Source organism: Micropterus dolomieu, linkage group LG17 (genome assembly GCF_021292245.1).
Source record: "Micropterus dolomieu isolate WLL.071019.BEF.003 ecotype Adirondacks linkage group LG17, ASM2129224v1, whole genome shotgun sequence".
NCBI lineage: Eukaryota > Metazoa > Chordata > Actinopteri > Centrarchiformes > Centrarchidae > Micropterus > Micropterus dolomieu.
Genome location: NC_060166.1, coordinates 25177663 through 25197217, shown reverse-complemented (window position 1 = coordinate 25197217; position 19555 = coordinate 25177663). Strand labels below are relative to the sequence as shown.

The following is a 19555-nucleotide window of genomic DNA, read 5'->3' as shown; positions in this document are numbered from 1 at the left end:
GGGGGGGGGGGGGGGGGGGGGGGGGGGGGGGCGCCCTCTCTCCTCTAGTTACAGCCAGCACGGCAGTGACAATAGGAGGCCTCATGCCAGCACCCACCCAGTCCCAACACACACATGCACAGACACACTTTGTGGTCAAGACAGGCGGCTCAGTTGTGCAACTGACCCCAAAACCTGATGCATTCATTGGAGTCAAACTGCAGCCGATAAGGCGCCCAGATTCAAACAGGTAAACGGGTGTCCAGAAGAATCCTATCAATTAAGCTCATTTAAGCCATATCCACAGCATGTATTTTTAAAACTTGACACCTTTCTTTTTTTTACTCTTTATTGTGTATTGTCAAATATTCCGCGACGTTAGTTTGAAGGTAACTGCTGCGTCCATTTTACTCTTCATATCAGTTTTTTTGTTTGTGTTTAAATCAGAGACAATAACCGCGCCTGTCACCGTTCTTTCACAGGATGATAACCACATACACGTGGTTTCACGGAGCGTAATTTTGGCGACATCTCAAACAAACAGAAAATGTTGCGTCTACATATTGAATTGTCCTTTTTATATTTTCTTTCAACTAACTTGGCACTCCCAACTAATAGTAACGTCACTTTAACCACAATACACTACTGTTGCCACTCTTTCAACAACCTGGTAACGTTAAACATTTGTTGACTCATTTCATCGTGTCTTCATTTTAGTTTTGGTGACACAACGTAAACTTTTTATAAAAGATGTTTATCTTCGGTTAAAACTCACCGTCTGCTCGGAGCAAAGTGTCTGCCCAAAACAAAGCTTTCATTTCCTGTTCCTTCTCCTGCTGCCTTCAAGTGTTTTCAGTAAATTCCTACTGCTGAGAACTGCAGGAGATGAAAATTTGAGAACGTATCCAACGTCCAGAATGCATTCAAATGCTAGTGTAGAAAAAATACGAAAATGTATGTATTGTTTGACGTTTTCAGATTTCACTTGATTTTATCTGCTTTTTTTCTGCAAATATATAGTTAACCTATGTAACGTCTTAAATTATTACATATTGGCGCTATGGCTGGTATGAATGTACTATGCCCGTCTATAACCGCCATTTCCGACAGGTATGAATGCAACATTTCTATTTCCCGAAGAACGCATGCGCATAAACTGTTTCCCTAGCCAATAAGGCTACGCCATTTCTTGATTTGAAAACAAGCTCAACCGTTGAGAAACGAAGGAAGAGATTTTTTTTTTTTTTTTAACTTATACAAGCAAATAAGCGCAAAATGATTAATCACACCACTTCTTCACAACAGACCACACACACACACAGTCTCTCAATTTGGGTTTCACTATTTATTTTCTCGAAGACAACCTACCTATCCTGTCTCCCAAAAAGATTTTTTTTTGGGTAAACCACTTTTTTTTCCTCTTCCATGTCATAACTTTAGATTTGAAACCACAAGTTTGCTAACAAGGAATGCTGCAAAAAATACCCCTATGTTCAACAGAAGGTGTATGAGCACAATGTGTAATCATTTACTACAGTGTTTGAAATTAACACAAAAAAATGGGTAAGGGTAAGCAAGGACACCTAGCTGGTATAAGAGGAAAGGAGTATGGGGCGAAGGGCTCTGCAAGGTACAGCAAACTTGTTCATGGGTTTATTTATTATTCAGGAGAACCCACTTAGGACAACTCCAGTCTGACATGTGGGACACCCTTTGACCTTGAGAAAAGGGACGTTAAACTCCCTCTTAGTTTAGCCGAGATACATTAGCAGATTTATTATCGCTGCTCCTGAAATAGTCATTATTTTCTCAAGTATCACTAAAAAAAAAGCATAATTGGATTACTCTAGAAAGACAACAAAGATTGTGGTTGAGTGATGCATATTGTAGACGCTGTTGGCAGGCCAAAACCTATGAAGCCGACCAACACACCTTCAGAAAGATTTCAGGCCTCACTTTGCAGTACATGTGCAAAACCATAGATTATTTAGCAAATCGGAAACTAGTGGGGGGTAAGGGAAGGGGAAACATGTAACATTTAAGCACAGTTTTACTTAAAATGAAAATTACACTGTATCCACAGCCTAAGGAAACTAAAATACCCTAAAAAAATAACTGTGCTATAAGTTTAGTACATGCAAAGGTTATGATTCACAATCCTACGTGAAATGGCCATTGTTCTCTTCTCCCTTGGTGATAAGTCATAGCTATGGCAACAATACTGCAAAGCAGTGATTTTGCTGAAGGGAAAGTAATGAAGTGCCACAAGGGGAACAGGTCATTTGGTTGTCTTGATTATAGTGATGGTGTCAGAATTTCACAGCATCAAGCCCATGTCTGGTGCGTAGGTTAGGGTTCTGGTGTGAGGGTGGAATACGATCGTCATCAATCACCTTTACAGAAGCAATGAAACTAAAAGCTGAAAATTAAAAAAACAAAAATATCATAAAAAGGAACACACTGGAGGCAAAAACAAAAGCCCAAAAGCCACCAAATGCATCTTAATACAATGCACTGCTGCTCCACACCTGCCAATAGCATTGTCCAGTGTCAATTAATACTAACTTAAAAATAATTCAAAACAAAATAATAATCCTTGTGATGACGATGATTTTTTTTTTTTTTCCATATCCAACGTTCTTCCTTTCAGGGACTTGAGGATCAGCCTCTCTTTCAAAGGCAGAATTTTCTTTCCTGAAACCTTAGCTAACCTCATTGTTGCGTTTCTCAATTTTGTTTCTCTTCAGATGTTGTATTCATCTTTTTTTTATTTTATTCCCTTCCGTCTCTGCATGCGTTCTCACCCAGTCTTGCATACTCCCAGTCACGCACGCAGCCAAGCACACACAACTCATCCGTCCATTCTCTCGCACATGCGACACGCGCAGCCGGACTCCTGGCCCCGCCCACCAGGGGGAGAGGATGGCGCCCTGTTGGGGCGTTTCGTTGGAGGAGATGAACCTGGCTCCTCAGCACTGAGTCCAGACATTCATACATAATGGGTCCATTCACACACATGTCTGATAGCGTGGCCGATTGGGGGAGGGGCACATTGAGGGTGGCACCCTCTCTAGTCGGAGGACCGCAGAATTGTGATGGTTCGTGGTTCATCTCAGTTCATAATTAAAGTTATATTCATTGCTGCATTTTGTTGTATTAAGATCTCTTGATTTCTTATTTTTGGATGTCCTTGGTTCTCCCCGGGCAGACATCGTTTTTTTGGTTGTCATTTGAAGTAGTTTTCCGAAGACGACAGCTCCAATAACAGAAGTTATGTCAGCATGTCTCTCAACGCATTCGATGTAGATGTTTTTGCTTTTTTTGCAACATGTAGCCACTCATTCTCACTCGCACCCACTCGCCATCTCAAACTTCATTTGGGCTGGTTCCCCTGGAATGCCAAATGAAATCCACACATTTTTCTCTCAGATAAGATGCAGCCATGGATCCCACGAGCCAAGCACAATGGATCAAATTTCTCACACTCTCGCTCTCTTTCGCTCTTTCTCTCCTAATTTTTTTATGTTGAACAGAGTGCTGCATCGTGAACAAAACTCCAGAATACCCCAGATGCCGTCTAGAACTGGAATCCCTCGGCTGGCACGTTGGCTGAGTTAAAGCCGTAAGTTCCACCCTGGATGGCCTCTGGGACCAGGCTGGTGTCTTCATCAATCTGAATAAAAAGACGAAGCAACAGAGCGTTAACAATGTACAGCAGACATCACAGTAGATCAAACACTGGTGGAGTTTATTGCACCATGAACCAATGTTTGAGTCAATTACAGGAAAATGCCACCTTTAGCTTGTGAGTTATCATTTGATCTTCAACACTTCGGCCAATAACTTAAATGTGATGGTACTTTTTAAAAAAGTAAAATACTCAAAGGTTATGTCAATAAAACATAGCAGTACTATTAAAAGAGTTTTAAAAAAGTGAAAACCACAACTGAAAGAAAGCTTTAAACTGTAGTGACAAAATCAACTTTACTAATATCTGCATTCACATGTAACTTACATCATCAGATGAGAAGAACTGATCAATAATTTCGTATGCCAATTTGTAGATATCTTCATTTTCGTGATTCTGCAGCTGCTCCACTTTTTCCAAACCTGAGGAACAAAAACAACAAAATTATAAATTTTCACACTAATCAATCACGCATGAATACCTATTGATAACGAAAACAAAACATGATAAAAACCTTGATGGTTTAAGGAGAACTTACCTCCACATTCCTCAATAAGGTTAGCAATCGTTTCAGCCTCGTCATCTGCCATCTTGAGGATATTGCTGAGACCGTCGAGAACAACCTGAACAACCTGCGCATCCTTCACTGTCAGCAGGTTGCAGAATGGGGGGATCACCTGCTTCTCAATCAGGTGTGCTACCTGTAGGCAGGCAGGGACAATGAGGAAGAGCAGTAATCTGAGACATACTAGAAAAGGACGGAATGCTTCACCAACAGAGTTTTGTCATTCAATTCAAATTTACATTTTTTGATGATTTTATTTTCATAGCAGCATCTGAATATTTCAGCAAAATATTTAAAAGAAAGCCAATAAAAAGGTTTAACAATAGAAGTCAACTCAAGTTTTACAAATTTAATGTCTAAATTTATAGTTTCAGCAAACTAATTCAACGTCGGAAAAACTATTTTTTCAACCACACTGACCACCACATGTGTTCACAATAATGCCTCATACAGTTTTTCATGATTTGCAATCCTATAATCAAAGATCAAAAATTCAGCAATAGTTTTTTTTTTTTAGTAGATTAGTATGTGATTTGTTTACAAGATTCTTACCTGATCTTTCCTCCCACTTATTGTCAGGTTGCTGATGGCCCAGGCTGCTTCCTTCTGAGTGCCAAAGTCACCCTAAAATAAAATATATATTCATTGTGAGCAAAACATATTTCCATATATGCTCTCCAAGAGTACTAATATATGATCCACTTGTATTTCACACAGTTTATAAAGAGCGATGAATACACACCTTGTCAAGCAGGTGAATGATCATGGGAACTAGCTTGGCATCAATGACAGCCTGCACCTGCTGCTGGTTGCCTGCTGTGATGTTGGACAGGAACCACACTGCCTCCTACAGGACAAAAAGCAAAGATCCAAGAGTAAGTGACAGTACTGTTCAGCTGGGCAGCTGAGCCATGGAGGTTTAAGTGTATACACGGGTTTTATCCAAACCAAAGACTGTATCACACCATCAGCCGGAGAGTGAAAACTTGACGGAGAAATCACCTGGTCAAAACTTTGATTAGAATGAAATATGACGGTGTGAGCATATTGCTCCTTGAAGACTAAAACTTAAAAATAAGCTTGTGTGTCTGAACTGGATCAGAACCCAGAGGTCCACTCTGAGAGTTTGACCTCTGGTCGAGACTCGAGTGCTGCGGGTGGGGCAAGGGCGGTGTTGAGGCTCTAATCATCGTCCATGTCACAACAGGGGGCCTCGCTTTCAAGTGACTGGTCTCAGATGCACTCCGATATCAGCAGAGACACATTGTCTTCAGCACCCACTAGCCACCAACCCATAGTATCACACATTCAATCACACGCACACAGACAACCCCCCACCCCAACCCATTTGTCTCACTAACTAGCCAGCCACTGATGTCCTCTTCGTCTTCTTCATGGTTGTGATTCTCAGTGTTGTGAATTGCTACAAGTAGCTATCTGTCCCATCTATACCTTCCACACAGCATTCGCACTTGCACCAAGTCTCTGATTTCATCACTTCCAGACTACACATCTTGCAGTACTTTGAGATCTATGAGGGTTGTGCGCACACGTAGGAGGAAGAAGAGAACAGGAGAATGTATTACCTTGTTGATTTTCTCCTTCGGGTGTGTAAGGAGTGCAGGGAAGTGGCCGAGAGCGTCACAGTTGAGCACCACCTGGGTCTGTTCATCTGTGCCAGTCACTATGTTCCCAACGGCCCTCAGGGCAGCAGTCTGAATGTGGGGTGAGAGTGTGAAATTGTTATAATAATAATACATTTTATATATAGATTGCTTTTCCTAGATGCACGCAGCTGAAATCCAGAAGAAGTCTCACTATACATGCATTTCTGTAATGTTGTTAAATACAACTGAATACCAAAATAAGTTTTATCAATCTAATCCAAAGCAATCTCTTTATACTAGGGCTGGGGCGATTCGTCGACGTAATTGATTACGTAAATACGTCGACGTGCTTTGCGTGCGTCGACGCCTCGCTGCATCTGGTGTGGGATTATCCCGGACAAGCTCCAGCTACAAGACCGCGCCTTCAACCGTCTAAAGTTTGGAGTATTTCAGACAGACACTCAACAACGTGCTGCTCCGTGAGCTCTGTGAACTGGAAACAGCTTCACTGCAGCACAACTGCTGTCCACGAACAGGTGAAACGAAAGTATCCCGCAGCACTTTGTTTAGACTGCAGCACCGCTTACTTCTTACTACTTTCTGTCGCCACACAAGCACGGCACATTATCAGCATATTTCTGCATTGCCTTCATGTTAAAAGTAATTTCTGCCCCACTGCTGTCATGGTAACATAATGTTACACCGCGAGTCATGTAACATGGTATATACAGGAACCCTGACGTAAAATTTAATACCTTTTTAAGACCTTTTCAAGACTTCAACATATTTTAACTGCCGCGCCACTTTGAACTGTAACCGATTAAATCAGTCACACACCTTTAAAAAGGGACATTTGAGTTTTTATAAGGAATTTAAGTATATTTATAACATATTTATTGCCTATATGTCATCAGGTTGTAACCCCACCTAAAAATTGAGGCATTCACCAACTTTCTCAGTTGCCTATAACAACCAGGACTGGTCAGATTTCCTGCGAAAAGCAACTGTCTTACATAAGCTATGACGTTTATGTACGCAATATTACAGCAAATCATGTGAACCAGTGTAATTTTGTGTTTTAGTTGGTTTAAACTAGATAATGTGAGCTTGCCTGCAACGATGTGTGATAACTTTAATCGACCACTCGATCAATACAACAAAATTCAAATAAGCCAGGAGGGAACAAAGATGAAGAGAATAACGTACGTAGTGTAGGCGGTGTAGCACAGGCACAACCTGGAGGAGGAGCTAGTCTAAATGACTGTATTAGTATAATAATATAACATTAAAAGTATATTGTTAATTTAATAGTAAACTAAAAGTTTGATATTAATATATTCATTATGTTACTATATTCAATATAATAGTATATAACTTACCACTAGTATAATATTAGTTCAAATTACAGCTGCTTCAGTTTGGGGTTGTTTTTTATTCATTAACTTTGTGTAAGAAAAATGCTCTAGGCTACATGATAGTCTCCAACCTTGATGGTGGGCATGCTACTAACTTGTCAGTAATCATAACCATTTATGCAGAACATTGAGTTCAACATTTATAAAAGTTTGTTGCAGCACATCAAACTTTAAAAAAAATCCCGTTCCACCCAGGCTGTGATTGATCTGTGCACAAAAAGTGACACTGACGAGAGCATCGGCATTATGAAAAGCTGAATGCGTTTCAATAAAAGGCAGAGATTTAGCTAAATAGCCAGCTAACGTTAGCCAAACCCACACGCTCCTTGAATTTTCCCTGTTGTCTTCTGTCTTATCGATTCCGCTGCTGCTTGTTTTCCAGGAACGGGGCTGGCCAACCGGGTTAATCCCGTTACTCCTGATCGCCACTCCGACTATTTTTTTATTTACTATATTTTATTGTTTTACTCGGAAATCATTTTCCAGTTCGCACAGATCTATTTTTTGGAGCATTTCAGAGTGAAATAGGCGCACGGCAGACCCCTGCGCCTAACGTTACAGAAATGAATCACACTACTCGCTACTCACTGCCTGTCTAGTGTTTTTGGCTATGCATTATAAATAAATACGTTCACCTGCACTTTCGGCAAAAAAACTTTTGGACAAACAGGATTTTCACATTGAAAAAAATATCTTCAAAATTTAATACCTTGTTAAATGGCGATTAAGACTTTAATACTTTTTAATGGCCTTAATTTTCGCAAAATTGATTTATTACCTTTTAAGACTTTTTAAGACCCCGCGGACACCCTGTGTAACGATCGGCTGTTTCGTATTTTCTTTTTATTTAACGGCCACGTATGAGCGAGAAAACAGCTGAATCTAATTACAGACAATCCGTGACTGAACAGTCCTTTCAGGTGTTCACTGATGCAGAAATACATTTTATTATCATACTGCATTGCTTAATATTGAAATGAATCCATGTCAGAAACATTTAAAGTTTTAAGTAAAGTAGCCTAATTAATGTCTGTAATCACAACACATCAGTCACGTGGAAATGGAAGTGGAGATTCATTTTAATATTTGCTGCTATTGTCATTACTCTAATGTGCTTCATCAGGATGATTGAATAAAATATAGATTTATTGATTAGACATGTTTTTGATATTTATTTTGGATAAATTGGTATGTTAATCGAGTAATAGGCAACTTTTCTTTCTTTAGAATAAACAAAATTAGTCGTTAGATTAATCAACTAATCGAAAAAATAATCGTTAGATTAATCGACTTGAAAAATAATCGATATGTACAGCCCTACTTTATACCTGAACTTTGACCTCCTGGTGACTGAGCAGGGGCACCAGGTGAGGAACGATGCCAGAGTCAATGACCATTTGGATCTGCTCGTTCCCAGCGTCAGTCAGATAAGACAGAGCCCAAACTGTGTCTACCAAGATCTGGAGGCAGCAAAGAAAAGAAACTAATAAATACATTTGTCCTTCCTGTACAACTTCTTAACAGTAATAATTTATTAGAGATTTATTTTGTGGGACTATAGCACTGCTAATAGCTAATTGAGGCCCAAGGCACCACAGCTTGCTTTAAAAAAAATAATTGAAAAGTCAGTATACTCACACTGACATCAGTGTGGTGGATCAGCACGCAGAGAGCTGGAAGGATCTGAGAGAAGTGAAAAGAGGAAAAGGCATGAGTACAAAAACATCAACAGGGTTCCTATGTAATCTGGGGCGGCTGTGGCTCAGGTGGTAGAGCGGGTTGGCTGTTAATCAGAAGGTCGGCGGTTTGATCCCTGGCTCCCCCTGGTTGCGTGTCGAAGTGTCCTTGGGCAAGATACTGAACCCCGATTTGCCCCTGGCGGCTATTCCGCCAGTGTATGAATGAGTGTGAATGTTAGTTTCCGTTTGAGCACTTAGGCTCAGTGTATGAATGTGTGTGACTGGTGAATGCAGATGTAGTGTAAAAGCGCTTTGAGTGGTCGAAAAGACTAGAAAGGCGCTATACAAGTACGGAGCATTTACATTTAATCTACAAAGGCTTAATTAGTTAGAGACAGATGCACGGCCCATATTCTGCAATAACCGCTACACTTATTTCATCACATAAAAGCAACACACTAAAGTTCCTCTTTTTTTAAACCAGCTAAGGTGAGACCACTGATGGAGCTCTTCTTCGCCGCCTCTCTCTCTCCCTTCCAGAGAGTCAGAGTCACAGTGCCTCACTTAGATACAGAAGCAATGAGCATTCGCAGCAGGTAAAGTTAAGATTCTCCTGTGGTAACCATTTTTGTAGTTTGCAACACATCCTGTAAACATGCACTCACCATCAGGCCTAAAGATAAGAAGGGATCTTATATGCTGCCCAAAGTTCACAACTATTTTATTTGATTAAGGTGTCCAGGACGGACCTGACTTCAGTGACCTGAGTAAGATCCTTGTTGGATTGAAATATATTCACTTTATTCCTAAAATAATCAGCCAGTATGTAGCATTCCTCTCTTATTTTCTGACATGGTGGTGGCTTTTCACTCACTGGCTTCCTATACATAAACACTGTGCATAAACACATGAACTGCCTTTCCATAAAGGCCCAAGTTCCCCAGCAATCTAGCATACATACATGGGCTGCAACTAAGAAATATTTTCATTGTCAATTATTTTCTTAATAGTTTTGTCTATAAAATCTCAAAAAATTTAAAAATGTTTTCACTCTTCATCCACAGCACAAATATATTTAGTTTACTATCATGGAGGAGAAAAGAAACTATTATAGAAAATACAGAAAATATTATGTAATTGTGACTTTTTATTACTTAACTTACTCAAACCGACAAATTGATTGATTGCAGCTCTATACATATGAACTGCTCACTCATTCTTGCCCTCTACACACATACACACCTCCTGGATGGTCTCCATGGGTGGTGGAGGGTCCTTGTGGCGACAAAGATTGACCATGACCCAGGTGACATTGCGGAGGAAGGTGATGGGGATGGAGGGACTGATGAAAGAGAGCAGGGGCTTGACCACACTCAAGCTGATCACATAGTCTCTGCATTGAGGACCATCACCTGGAGAGAACACATACAAACACACAGATGGAGCGCATGTTGTTTCAGGCCTGACTGTGTTTATTTCTAACATACTCAGGTTCACACCAACAGGAACTCACCTATGATGTTGCCCAGGGCCCAGACAGCCTGCTCACACACATTCTGGTGAGGGGAGTGAAGCAGCCTCAGGAACAGTGGCACAGCATCTACACAAAAGAAACAGATGTGTCAATCATCTAACAGGCATCACATGGTCTGACATCTGTTCCCTTAATTCAGGTACAACACCATGTTCACATCATTTATAAACAGCCCTAGTAGGAGATATAAATGGGGATACTTTAATCATCTGATCATACATGAAATGACCACTTGGGACAGAGCTAGACTCTAGATTTGGCCACGTTTGCAATTTGACTAAAGTACAATAGAGCCACAACAAGCTAAGAAAACAAAGGGATGAAGGGGGAGTAGAAGAATTACTAACAGACATCTTCTCGTACATTCCTTAATGTGGACATATAACAATGTCCAAACAAATTCAGATCTTTAAAATTAGATCTGAAAGAACCAAAAGTGTTACCAGAGAAAGCTCAAAATTCGGATGAAATCCGCTTCATTCAAAGCCGGCATACATAATCATAGATTATGATGTTACGTATTGTCAAAATGAATAATCCTGAAGTTCACCAAAGTGTTTCAATTGCTTTATGTCGCAGCTTGCTCCTGTGCATCCATGTGGCATAGCTTGATTAAGAAACACCATTTAGACAAGTGGAAAAGAACAGACAAACCCAATGCTATGAAGGAAAATCTTTTAAGAACTTCTGCTATTTGAAAATGAATCTTTGAATCCATTTGACAGCATTTGTTAAGCAAAATGCAATGCCATGCTATTTATTAGCAGGCTGTGGGAATACATAAATTTTTCAAAAAGTAATTTTTAGACGCAACACATATTAGACACCATTTCATAATAATTTTGTTTGGCGAGTGAAAACTAAGGAAAGTACTAAGGACTATCCAGATAATTCCATATTGATAGTGCAATGTGCCTGACACATTTCCATTTGTCATTCTTGTGTGCAATTTACCAATGTGCTGTACTTTCACCTTGTTTAGAATTTCATCAACTGATTATGATGTGAATGTAAAACAGGAAGATAAAGCTGTGAGCGCTACAGAAACAAATCAGCATTTCCAAACACAGTAAATGTGGAGTTTATATCGTTTCATAACTATCCAAACAGATTATCAAAATTAATAGCAATATATTAATTTTAAAGAAACATGGACATGTTTAAATGCAGCATAGAACTGCACACCACCACCAACATAAAAATAATTCCAAATCTTTAGGACACGGCAAAGATAAGAAAGATACATCAAAAAGAAAACAAAGATAATCAAGAGAAAGAAAAACATGGTGTGTCATGATACAGTGGCACTTACTGGACTGGACCACAGCTTGGGTCTGCTCTGAGGTACCAGACGCAATGTTGGTTAGAGCCCAGGCTGCCTCAAACTGGAGAGATGGGCTGTAGAGAGATGAGAGATGAACAAAGGCCACAGAGGCAACGTTTAAGAGTGAGTGTGACTGGGCAGGGGCGTCAAAAGTGTATTGCTGATGAGTCATTTATATCTCTGCCAATACTGGAAGGTGAAAACTAGAACACATTTACATAACTGCTACACCGTGCAGATATAGGATGGGCTAAACCCTGCTGGCTCATTTGCATAACTTTGAAGTGTACATAAACTCAACATGATCCGGAAAAGGGGCTAACTTGTATTATAATTATCGCTCATGAAAAAGCGTGATTCACTGATACATGCAGACAAACAGAATTACAGCCAGCTTACTTGTCATCTCTGTCCAGGCAGTGGACCAGTATAGGAAGGATCCCAGACTTAATCAGGTCATCTATGGGAGGGTTACGGTCACTGGACAACAACTTCCTACAAAAACAAAAGACGAAACAAAAGACCATTATTCCCACACTCATAGCTTTACTGCCACATACCAACAACAAGAACCAATTACACAGAGAGAAACATCTTAAGTATGTGACGTATCTACACATTGAAAGTCAGTCACCATCAGTGATGACAGGAGCCTACTTGTGTTCACACTGCACACCATTGGGTACAGTGTGATGACATCTTCAGTGTCAAGACAAAGATGCAGGGTAGACTTCAAGGGAAAAAAAAAATAATCACAATAATAATAAAAAATAGGAAAATAAATACTGGAATGTGAACATGTTTCATGAGTACTACCAGAGGCTGAACCTGATCCAACTTCAGGAGGGCTGAACTACTAAGCTGCAATGCCATTTACACTGTCCATTAATCAGAGGACTGACAATACTCTAAATCACCACTGTCTAACCAAGCTGGAAAAACATTTAGGCCCTTAAATTTCAACACTTGACTGTATTTCACAAGAGGCCATCAATTTTAATCAGAAAACCTCTTAAGACAAAAAATTTGTGTACTGGTGCAGAATCTCTGGTTCATATATATACCAGATGAACCAGATGTGAAGCTGGATTACATTCAAACTGTTATTACTTAGTTGCTGTACTTTACACGTAGCAAAAAATAAGGTTTGGGTGCAATGGGCAATAGTAACATCCTGATAATCATGGCAGCATTGTCTTGATATTGATGTGTGACAATATTAACCATTTCACATGTCAAAAAGGAACACCGATATTCATCAAATTCAAGTTATCTTTCTATGGTATTTTAGGAGGGATTTTTAAGTTTTGAAAATTTCATGCTGTGTCAAATTTCACTGAGTCATTTAAGTCACTTTCACACCTGTAGTTCTGTTTATTCTGAACTATACAGATCACTAAAAGATCGCCTTGTTGACACTTCACACTCAGCAAACAAATTCAGTAGTAGCATTTACTTAGACTTGACACTAAAGTCAGGCGTTAAATCCTGTAGTCAGTCCACTTTGCTTTCACACCACAAATAAACTGCACCAGCATCCTCTTTGGTCTTGGTTATATAGTCTGCACCAAAGTTTGAAATTGATTCACTGCACCCAAACAAACTTAACAGGTTAGGTGTCCAAGCACCCCTAGAAATTTAGCTAACTAGGGACATCAAGATTACAACATGACAATACTAAATGACGATACAGAGACAATACTCAATTTTCCAACTACTAGTTTAAACAGACATGATAATCAGTAGTGTGAGGTGTGCGTGTTCTTACCTGGCAGCCTGAACAGCACTCAGCTGGACACCCTGGTTATCACTGGTGGCATTCTAAAAACACAATGATATTTCATATTTTTCTGAGTCATTTCCTTACAATGTTAATTACCCACATTTTTTGACAAATAGCTTAATTTTGTGCTCAAAATTGCAAAAGTTACTTAGTTGTTAAAACGGGGTTGTGACGTATGACTATAGTAATTCCATAAGCCAAAAACAGCAGTTAAAACTGGCTGGAGGGGGCTTTAAATGCATATATACACTGCCCATAAGATTCCGTAGAAGAAAAGTAAATACATTATGCATCCTACTTACTTGTACTATTGCTTCAAGAGAGGTGTTTTGCTGAAAAAGAAAACAAAAATTGTAAAGTCATTAGTCTAGAATAATGCTTTGGCACACATTAGTAGATACACATATTGACATGTCGATACAGTCACACACAGTGTGTGATGTTAAGAGTTTCAAGATGATCAGTAACTGTTAACTCTTAAACTGCTGGAGGGGGGGTCAGCACTGTCGAACACAGCGGTGCCCACCAGACAAAAGCCATCTGAATACTCAGACGAGTACCAAAGGAGAGCGAGCAGACATCTGTTAGCTTCTTGCTCTGCAGTAAAACTCATTTTGTATGTGAAGCTGACAAAGCAGGAATAAAAGGTCACCAAAGTGCCACTGAGAACGGCGAGGGGAGGCTGGTGATTGGGAAAAAAATCACAACAACGTAGTGACGTGCAGACTCACTTGATCCACTATGGTGTAACAGTCAGCAGGCTGGACGTGCAGGCCAGCATTCAACATGACAATTTGCCAATTGGCAACCTCACCTGATGCCCTCTCCCGGGGGTTCAGAGCCCAATGTAGGCTGCCTCTGGTGGGGACTTTTCCACTTTCAATCAAGCACTGACCGTGACTGTGGCCCCTATTAAATAAAGTTGGCCAATGCCTCCGATAGCCAGCAATTGCAGCTGATTGCCTGTGCAGATACAAATCTGCATACAAGTGTGTGTGTGTGTGTACTTGAAGCAGATTTATATTTGTTTATTTACATTCCATGACTGAGAACAATTTAGAAGAATACTGAGGGAATGTGAGGCTTTGTGAAGCATCTGATACATCAGAAAAGAGCACTTATATTCTAACAAGTTGAGCCTGTCCAATTCAATTTAAAAGAGCGAACCACAAAATGGGTAAAGCTAATGTCTTTAAGGCAACACAACTAATGTGTTATTTTAGACCAACAAAACACACACACACACCGTGATCATTAGTTCGTTTAGTATTTAAACTGGATTTGCCTTCACAATTTTTCACAAATGCCTCTATGACGTATTGCAGGCGAATCAGAGCAGCATGTCATTGTTGATATATTGTTAAGCAGCCCCTCAATACCGCTAGGTAGTTACTGTGATTGAATTTCTGAACTGCTGAGTGGCAATTTTAATCCAGGAATGCCACCAAACCTTTTATGGCAGGATTCGTGAACGATCTATTTGCTGTGACGACATTAGCCTAAATTATGTAGGGAATATTGAAGGGATGAATACTGAGACATTTACTGCTGAGCTTTAAGATTCATTTTGAGTGGTATATAAAACAACTGTACCGATCTGAAATCTCCATCGACATCAGAGTCCTCACAGATGTCCTCATGGGGCACATTTCTCCTCTTCAGAAGGTGCTCGTCTCTTTTGTTCTGTAATAAAAAGGGAACAGAAATATCACTTTATGTATATTCCAGCAGAAGGTCATGATGATAACAAGGACAATTCAGCATTTGCCACTACATTATTTTCAAAGATAAACTGCAGATAAAATGCCAGAATTGAATGTAGCTATAAAAGTCAGTTACTGAAAATCATTGGGTGTTTGTAGTCGGCACAATAGAACACAATTGTATTTACCTTTCTGAGTTCCACCACCACCTCAGTCCTCTGTCTTCTCATAGTCTATGGGCAAGATAGCATATTAACATTATAATACAACAAGGACATTAAATCCCAACCTGCCTTTGCCCAAAAGAGTAACACCACTCACAACATTAAATCTGGGCACAGATTTCAGATCAGGATAGAGTTTGTGCGACTAAACCCAATCAGCAGTATCAGTCACACATGGAGAACTGAGTCAAACACACACACACACACTGTATATGACAGCACCTAAACCCACTTATCATGAGTCTGACTTAATATGACTCAGCTGAAATTACTGCAAGATCATTTTATGTGCCTTAACAAGACAGCTAACGTCCTCATTCTGTGATATATAGCATTTTTTATTCGCGTTCTTAACCACAAAAAGCATCCAACAGATACAATGATGATACACTCAGTTGCCAATTTGTTAGGCACTGTCTTCATGAAGATTATAATGTACAGTTTTGGTTGTAACTGCTTTAGAGAGATGCCAATTCTGATTTGCAGTCTTTATAAAACGAGTTCAACTGTAGTGCGTTATATGATGAGTTGCTTCCAATATTTAGTCTACCAGCACTGTCATACATGAGCCAGTCAAAAAGTATTTCTAACACGTACCAGTGTAACACAATAAAACTCAAGAGCACCACCACCTACTGCCTCCGAAATGACCATAAAGTTGAATAAGCACCTCTCTGAAACAGGTTAAACTAAAATGTAATATTATATATACAATTTATTTCAAGAATGTTGTATTAGCTTACATTAGTTTTTAGCTAGGTGGGAGTATAAGGATTATTATATGTTTTATGAGGAGTACTGTTTAAGCTGCAGTTAAAGAGTAGATGTTTGTCGGTAATGCTTGTGTTCATCACAGACAAACCTCCACCATGGTGATAGTAACTTTTAACAGGTTGCTTGTAGGGCAAAGACAATGCATGTCTAGTGGGGCCTTGCTCGCAACAGAAATACTTGTCAAACAGGATGTGTGACTATATCCTGCTCATAAACATCTTAAGAGAGCCGCCTGAAACATAACCATGCCCTCATAACATTAATCAATTAAAGGGCAAGCTGGGCTGACTATATATTTAACTGGTAACTTATGAGTCCAACGTTAGCTAACGCAGAGCTTTGATCTATCAGTCATGTGATCGCGTCGTGTTAACCTTGTTTTGTACGCATTTTTGATGTTAATAAAACCGCGGAGTACAATTTTAACACTACGCCACAACTTAAAACACCTAGGTAACTGACCGGCTAGGAGGCTAACTGGTTTCCGCTATTGTTTTTGATGATAAAAGACGGGGGATGGGTGGAACTGAAGCCACCAGCACCATCAAGCCCAACCACCGAGCTTAACGGTGGCTAGTGCGTAAGCTAGCGCGCAGGTTAGCTAACTGCAGTATCAAAATAATGCTAATCTGCCGCGGAGTTAGCATACCAGTCAAGCAAATGCCAGCCATAGGACAACCTGAAGGTCAATTTTATGTACTTTTAGTAACACATTAAACAATTTCACTAGCTAACACATCAACCCAAACTGATCCGGTGGATGATATGCTTCAGTTAAACTAGCATGTCCCCCCGTGGGCCTGGTTAGCAGCAAGCTAGCAGAGCTCATCCAGCGGAGGCGATGAACTCTGACTAGCGTTTCTGACATGTTTCATAACCAACGCGGGCTCGTGGCGCAGCGAAACCAGTGAAACTCAAAGGGAAATCAAGCAGGCAAGGCCCGCGTTAGAAAACGGGTGATCCGTACAGGCCCCGGCCGAGGCTTTAGGTACAAAGTTCCCGATAGTGGAAATTAGAAACGACGTCACAAGGAAGCCAAGAGGCGAAGCTGGTGAACAGAGCGGTGAGGAAAAGAGGAGATCCTCGACACCAATCTGCATAACTTTTACCTCCAAATCACGGCCCTTATTCTTGAAATTCTTCAGCCGCTGGTTGTCCAGTTTCTCGTTGTCAGCCATGTTAGCAGTTCTCGGTACGTTAAATACAGTTTAACTCGTGGATTTAGCTTGTGTGCTACCCTTTTCTGGTTCCCTTTTCTCAGCCTTTCGCTAACGGACTATTTTTTGCTGCTCTGTCCGCGGTGCATACTGGGAATGCCGGTGGTGTAGGGCAGCCTAGCTCTGGCGTAGAGGAAGGGTGGGGAAATCCCCTTTACTCTCATTGGCTTCGGTCTTCACATCGATCTGCAGGGCGCGCCACATAACAATATACAAATTCATAGCCTATTTGATCGTTATTTATATAAATGACAATTTACATCAGTTATATGCTTATACAGTGGTGGGAGAAGTATGTAACCCTTTCACGCATGAATTATTAAATCACAAAGAAATATTTTTTGTTTGTTTTTACTTTCAAACAAGTGGAAAAAATTTAAATCTACAAAAAGTGATACAAGGTATTCCTCGTGTTTTTGTTTATATGTGTTTTAATTATGGTGGAATGTGTTATGATGTGAGCTTGTACATATTTTGTACTGGGTGTCTTGTATTGTGTCTTTATATTTATTTTATTTTATTTTACTGATATGCACCTAAAAGTTGATTGATAAACTTCTCCCCCTAATATATTTAATTTTCATATGTGGACACCATGCATCAATGGCATCAAAACTGAATCAGTGGAACTCAGTATAGGTCCAAAAAACGATATGTTTTTAAAACATTTATTAAAAGCAAGTGTTATAAATAAACATAAAGTTATACAAGTCATCATTTTAAACACCACTGGAGTGGACAGGTTTATTTTCAGTCACAGAACACTGTACTCTACTTTTCTGAGAATAAAATGATTTAATAGTTATTGCTGAGGTACTTGGTGCATCTCCACTTCTCTCCCCTATTTAAAATGTATGATGCAGTATATCAAAATGACAGAGATGTAAAACATAGTAATCAAAGAGAATTGTGGAAAAGGCTTTGGGGGTCCACCATGTGGTGGTTGAGACATGGTACTATGACTAAAATGGCTCAAAATGGCTTCCAAATATCTGTCCAGTGTAGTTGACATCCTGCATAAAAAAATTAAAAGTAGAAATACCACAACGTAAAAATCCTGCATTCAACATTTTACTTAAGTAAAAGGACATGGCCCCATCACCTTTTGAAATTGCTGATTTTGTCCCCATTACTTTTTGAAAGCATTTGTTAAAAATGTTCTGAATATAGCTTGCAACAAAAAAATTAAATACATTTGAGAAAGGTTTGTTTACACAATAGGAAAACATGCACTGCAGTGTAAAAATAGAAGAAACAAATGTGTATTGTCCAAAAACAGTAACTTAAGCTAAAAAAACACAAGCTACTGATTACTGCATTATATTACATGATACATTATTATATTTTGAATTGTCACCTGCCACCTGAATTTTGTGTTTCCCTTTATTTAAATAAAGTCATTTCCACTATAAATTATGTTTAGATTTTTCTAAATTTCTCCAGAATACAAGAAAATTAAGTGTTTAATGCTTAAAAAATTCTGGGGAACAACCTCACCAGACTTACACATTAGCATTGAATATTTCTTCAGTAATGTTAAAACATCTTCTTATCTTGTTCTCGTGAACCTAATATTGTGCATCATCACATACCGTGAGCTAACTGTATCGTCACACCCCTAATCTGAACTCTTAAGTCCCCACCACTTTTGAACACAAAGTGATGCCCTTGACCAAAAGTAAAAGTACTCATGCAGAATGGCCCATTTCAGAATCATACATATTAATTTACTGTATTATAATTAGTGATGCATTAATGTGTACACCACTTTAATGTTACAGTTGGCAAAGGGGAGCGCTAAATTTGATTACTTCATATACTGCTGGGTGTGATAATATATCATAATTTATAAGTTGATGTATTTTTTGTATTAATAATATAAATCTGCAAATGAACTAGTAATTAAAAATGTATGTAGTGGAGGAAAAAGTACAACATTTACCTAGAAAATCTAGTTCAGTAGAACTTTAAAATAGCATTAAATCAAAATACTCAAGTACAAGTACCTCAAATGTTTAACTTTTAACTTCGAAAAGCATTTTTTTATAGAACAAGGACTTTGT

General features: G+C 39.3%; 2 protein-coding genes across 2 annotated transcripts in view; both read right to left on the bottom strand.

The window, feature by feature from the left end:
* Positions 1–897, bottom strand: part of trim59 (tripartite motif containing 59) — a 5795-nt gene extending 4898 nt beyond the window's left edge. The window contains exon 1 of the mRNA XM_046073106.1: positions 755–897. The gene's annotated coding sequence lies outside the window, so the exon portion shown is untranslated. The remainder of the gene's footprint in view (positions 1–754) is intronic.
* A 408-nt stretch (positions 898–1305) lies between these two features.
* On the bottom strand, positions 1306–17627 carry kpna4 (karyopherin alpha 4 (importin alpha 3)). Its single transcript, XM_046073103.1, has 17 exons — positions 17385–17627; positions 15466–15510; positions 15168–15257; positions 13877–13906; positions 13560–13612; positions 12191–12286; positions 11780–11865; positions 10447–10533; positions 10176–10345; positions 8893–8937; positions 8583–8714; positions 5819–5947; positions 4975–5079; positions 4785–4856; positions 4206–4368; positions 3995–4089; positions 1306–3652 (listed from the first exon to the last, which is right to left on the bottom strand). The coding sequence occupies exons 1-17, from the start codon at positions 17451–17453 to the stop codon at positions 3557–3559; spliced, it is 1563 nt and encodes a 520-aa protein (XP_045929059.1). The 5' UTR covers positions 17454–17627; the 3' UTR covers positions 1306–3556.
* Positions 17628–19555: the final 1928 nt, after the last annotated feature.

Excerpts from the sequence above, each read along its gene's own strand:
- kpna4 (XM_046073103.1), bottom strand. The coding sequence starts at position 17,453 with ATGGCTGACAACGAGAAACTGGACAACCAGCGGCTGAAGAATTTCAAG. Across the intron at positions 13,907-15,167 it reads TCGATGGAGATTTCAGATCG|CAAAACACCTCTCTTGAAGC; the intron begins GTACAGTTGTTT and ends TTTCTTTTTCAG. Across the intron at positions 11,866-12,190 it reads TGCCTGGACAGAGATGACAA|CCCATCTCTCCAGTTTGAGG; the intron begins GTAAGCTGGCTG and ends ATCTCTCTACAG.